The sequence below is a fragment of the Gossypium hirsutum genome, chromosome D06 (genome assembly GCF_007990345.1).
Source record: "Gossypium hirsutum isolate 1008001.06 chromosome D06, Gossypium_hirsutum_v2.1, whole genome shotgun sequence".
In the NCBI taxonomy this organism is placed as follows: domain Eukaryota; kingdom Viridiplantae; phylum Streptophyta; class Magnoliopsida; order Malvales; family Malvaceae; genus Gossypium; species Gossypium hirsutum.
In genome coordinates, this window is record NC_053442.1 from 14,483,733 (window position 1) to 14,485,807 (window position 2,075).

Here is a 2,075-nt window from a genome sequence, read left to right on the forward strand (position 1 = left end):
TTTTACTTATCCTTTTAATTTTAAGTTTAAATTTATATTAATTATTTGTCATGTTATGATAAACTATTTTAATACATATAAATAAATTTTTACACACTAAAAACCAAATAAAGCTATAATATTTAAAAAAGAAAGAAAGAAGCAGATTTTTATAAAATAAATTGTCACTTTAGAATTACCTTAACACACTGATTTGCATCACGACTCCATTCCCAATATATTTTATGGTAGTTAAAATACTAATACTAAATAAATTAATACGTTTTTTGTACATTAAACGTGACCACAGTCGTCAGCCCCGACAATATGAAAGACAGCTATAAATTATCCTCCCCTGAACGACGGAGAGGTAAGTAATCATTAACCAAAAAAAAAGAAGTGTGAAAAAAAAAATGGGAAGGAGTCCTTGTTGTTCGAAGGAAGGCCTTAACAGAGGAGCTTGGACTGCTCTTGAAGACAAATTTCTTACAGATTATATCAAAGTACACGGTGAAGGTCGTTGGAGAAATCTCCCCAAAAGAGCTGGTTTGTATAATTTTAACACCAATTTTTATATCTTCTTATTTCTGTCCAGAAACAAACATTACCCAAACACGTCTTTTATAGGGCTTAAGAGATGTGGGAAAAGTTGTAGGCTTCGGTGGTTGAATTATTTGAGACCTGATATTAAAAGAGGTAACATATCTCCTGACGAGGAAGAGCTTATCATCAAACTCCACAAACTCTTGGGAAACAGGTCTGTTTTCATATCTTGAGATTGATGTCGATTGAATGCTTATTAGTGTTTATAACTGTGTTCCCTGTTAATGCAGATGGTCTTTGATAGCTGGGAGGCTTCCAGGGCGAACAGACAATGAAATAAAGAATTACTGGAACACCAACTTAAGTAAAAGAGTTTCCGATCGTCAAAAGTCACCCGCCGCTCCTTCGAAAAAACCCGAGGCGGCTCGACGGGGAACTGCTGGTAATGGCAATGCTAATGGTAATGGTAGTGGTAGTTCCTCGACACACGTGGTGCGGACAAGGGCGACAAGGTGCTCCAAGGTTTTCATAAACCCTCATCACCACACACAAAACAGAGACCCAAAGCCTTCCTCAACTTGTTCAAATCATGGGGATCACGGGGAATCTAAAACAATGAATGAGTTGTTATTACCGATAATGTCTGAATCCGAGAATGAAGGGACGACCGATCATATATCATCGGATTTTACATTTGACTTCAACATGGGAGAGTTTTGTTTATCGGATCTTTTGAATTCCGATTTCTGCGATGTAAGCGAGCTTAACTACAGCAAAGGTTTTGATTCGTCACCCTCACCGGATCAGCCTCCTCTGGATTTCTCCGACGAAATGCTAAAAGAGTGGACGGCCGCCGCCTCCACTCACTGCTCTCACCAAAGTGTGGCTTCCAATCTCCAGTCCTTGCCTCCATTTCTTGAAAATGGAATTGAATGAGCTTGAAAAAATAAAAGATGAAAAATATTTTCTCATGTACACCAAATAAATCCATCTTCCATCAATAATTCTGCTCTTCTTCTTCTTCTTCGTTTTAGTCTCTCACAGGACTGTTTTGTCGACGAATTTTCCGTAAGATTTCCACGTGGGAATGTTGGCTTGTTTCTTCCGCATCAACTTGGACAATATTTTTCTATTAAGAAATTACAACATAAATTCTTTTATCATTGTCTTTTTATGTGTTATTTTTGTTACTTATATATATTTTTAATAAATTATATTAATTTTTAGATATGCATTAAAAAAACTTTTAAAAATATAAAAAGTCTATATTTAATTTTTTTTTCTTTTGTTTTTCTCCCGTGTATAATTTCTTTCTTCAAAACTTTTAACTAAATTGAAGCAAAATAAGATTTAATGAAATTAAAATTGAAAGTCTCTCTCAATATTGACTAAAACCATATAAACAGGTCTGCGCCTCACTTTCAACAATCAACCTTACTTAAATATATAAACTATGTTTTCATGTGAATAAATTATTTTACTTTTTATGTTCTTGAAATATAACATATGAAACATGAAATAATATATTTATCATATATTTTATTCACTTTTAA

At 33.9% G+C, this 2,075-nt stretch overlaps 1 protein-coding gene across 1 annotated transcript; it reads left to right on the top strand.

Moving 5' to 3' along the window:
- Positions 1-310: 310 nt before the first annotated feature.
- LOC107901071 (transcription factor MYB1) lies at positions 311-1,682 on the top strand. Its single transcript, XM_016826916.2, has 3 exons — positions 311-525; positions 607-736; positions 813-1,682. The coding sequence occupies exons 1-3, from the start codon at positions 393-395 to the stop codon at positions 1,456-1,458; spliced, it is 909 nt and encodes a 302-aa protein (XP_016682405.1). The 5' UTR covers positions 311-392; the 3' UTR covers positions 1,459-1,682.
- Positions 1,683-2,075: the final 393 nt, after the last annotated feature.